The following is a 2,846-nucleotide window of genomic DNA, read 5'->3' as shown; positions in this document are numbered from 1 at the left end:
GTAGAAAGAATCTATAACTGCCAACCGATCTTACCCGAACATAGCATTCATTTATATATTTAACTATAATGACAATTTCATATGTTTTACTATAAAAATTGTAAATAAAAGTTATTTATTGTCTATACCACATTTCTAGCTTTTCTGATTGAATAATTTGAAGAACTTATTGTATAGAAATATATAAACAATGAAAACTTGAGTATAATATCCATGGTTGCTCCAAATTTTGGATAGTATATTTACTTTTAATGCTTTCATGTGCTTTCACTTCATTATATGAAATGAAGTGACCTATTTATAAATCCCTCTATGTACTATCTCCATCACAGCCTGTATCTTGCAGCAGCTATATTATCCTATGGCTTTCATGGACAACGGTAACCAGACAGCAGTGACAGAGTTCATATTATTGGGACTAACAGATGACCCAGTTCTTAAAGTCATCCTCTTCAGCATCATCCTGTGCATCTACCTGGTGACTGTGTCTGGGAAACTCAGCACCATCCTTCTCATCAGAGTCTCTTCCCAGCTCCATCACCCCATGTACTTTTTTCTCAGCCACTTGGCTTCTGTTGACATAGGCATTTCATCTTCTGTCACTCCCAATATGCTTGTCAACTTCCTGACTGAGAAAAACACCATCTCCTACCTTGGATGTGGCATACAGCTCAGCTCAGCTGCTTTCTTTGGGGCTGTTGAGTTCTTCCTTCTGGCTGCCATGGCTTATGATCGCTTGGTAGCAATCTGCAACCCACTGCTTTATTCCACCAAAATGTCCACACAAGTGTGTATCCAGTTGGTTATAGGATCTTATGTAGGGGGTTTCCTTAACGCTTCATTTGTAACCCATTTCTTTTTTTCTTTTCTCTTCTGTGGCCCAAATAGGGTCAATCACTTTTTCTGTGATTTATCTCCTATGATGGAACTCTCCTGTTCTGATGTGAGTATCTCAGAAATTGTTATCTCATTTTCTGCAGGCTCATTCACAATGACCACATTGTTTGTTATAGTCATGTCTTATATCTATATCGTCATCACCATCTTGAAGATGCGCTCCGCTGAGGGTCGCCAAAAAGCCTTCTCCACCTGCACCTCCCACCTCACTGCAGTCACTCTCTACTACGGAACGATCATATTCATTTATGTGATGCCAAAGTCCACCTACTCCAGGGACCAGAACAAGGTAGTGTCTCTGTTCTACATGGTGTTGATCCCCGTGTTGAATCCCCTCATCTACAGCTTTCGGAATAATGAGATTAAGGATGCCCTGAAAAGACAATTTTATAGGAAGACATTGTTATAGAGCAATCAGTTGTTGGTAAAACTTAATATAATAATTTTAATCCTGCAAGACCAATGTAACCATCATATCAAGTTTGGTTATAAGCCTTGGTATTTCTCCTTTGGCCCTAATCTGTTTCTTCCAGTGTGTATAGGTATTATATTTCATTGCATTTTCCTCTTTATATTTTCAAATGTACCTTCTTGAACCTAATAGAATATATTTGAACATGTTTACCCTCATTCCCAGCTCTGCTCAGCCTTGTAGCCCCATCTCCTATAAAATAAACACTATGTTTCAGTTTGGACTTTCTGTATACTTTTAGGTTTGTAGGTATCTATTGATGCATGATTAGCCTGCTGGGAAGACACTCTTAAAGGAAATGACTCAATTGCCAGTAAAACCTCAGTTAGAGTTGGACACTGTGCCCAGTTCCTCTCTTTACGCTAGTGTTGTTTCTGCTTTTCTGCTTATAGACACTGATACAACTTCCATGAGTCATACCTATAACCATTCTTTTATGTCCTAAAAGTAATGTTTCTTTGTAGTCATCCACCACCTCCAGCTTTTCCAGTATCTCCACCTAGTCTATCACAATAATTGTTAATCTTGGAGCGAAGAGTGTGTGATATACATGTTCTATTCATTACTTCACATTTTAGTCTCTAATTATCCTCACACTGGTTAAGTTGTATGTAAATTACCATCTACTGCACAAAGAATCTCCTCTGATAATGGTTGGAAAATGAACTAATCCGGAGTATAATGACAAGTCATTGCAAATTGGTTTGATATTATACCTATTTATCAAACTAATGGTGGTATTTTGCTTCTTCTAGGGTCTATGACTTCTCTACCTTAGGTTTTGGCCCTGATAGTGGTGTTAGGTATGGTATCATTTTGTAGACCTTGTGCAACTTAGATCCAGTCAATAAGTGTTTGGTAGCTCCCATGATATTTGTGCCACTATTAACAAGAGTAGGCATTTCTTCTCAGGCTGGTGGTTATTTTAGCTTGTAACTTTCATGATATAAAGTGTCTATATTATAGCCATGTTTATAAATATGTTCATGATTGCACTATTACTATATACAAATATTAATTGCTTCCCTTCACTTCACAGTGTAGTTCATTTACTCTCCTTTCTTCCAAGTTTCTCTCCTTTGATTTTCCTGACTTCCCTTTTATTTCTTGAAATTATCAGGATCAGTGTACTTCCTATTTTCTATTGCACACTTTAGCTTATGCTCCATACTTGTGATCCCATCTCAGTTTCCAGATCAAATATTATTTGCCCAATAGGGATTTCACTGCTAGCCTACGTAAGCTACAAACACTGTCCCTTTACCACTCTCCACATTTATCTTTACCACTCATAATAGTTCCATATATTCTTCTCCAAAATGATCTAAGTATTAAAATGTTGACTATTTTCAAATGTACTATCCATTAAAGTATTATTTCATGAGAATTATTTAATTCAGCAACATTTCTTTAGTATCTACTTGTTTATGTAATACCATAAATACACAATATCTAGATGGAGTGAATTGTTCAATGG

The 2,846-nt window shown here is 36.8% G+C and overlaps 1 protein-coding gene across 1 annotated transcript; it reads left to right on the top strand.

Moving 5' to 3' along the window:
* The first annotated feature begins 361 nt into the window (after positions 1 to 361).
* LOC110298798 (olfactory receptor 486) lies at positions 362 to 1,306 on the top strand. Its single transcript, XM_021168267.1, has one exon. It carries the CDS (start codon positions 362 to 364, stop codon positions 1,304 to 1,306), a length of 945 nt encoding a protein of 314 aa, XP_021023926.1.
* The last annotated feature ends 1,540 nt before the right edge of the window (positions 1,307 to 2,846 follow it).

Source organism: Mus caroli, chromosome 7 (genome assembly GCF_900094665.2).
Source record: "Mus caroli chromosome 7, CAROLI_EIJ_v1.1, whole genome shotgun sequence".
Taxonomy (NCBI): Eukaryota; Metazoa; Chordata; class Mammalia; order Rodentia; family Muridae; genus Mus; species Mus caroli.
The sequence above is the reverse complement of the archived record's forward strand: the minus strand, read 5'-3'. Positions and strand labels throughout refer to the sequence as shown.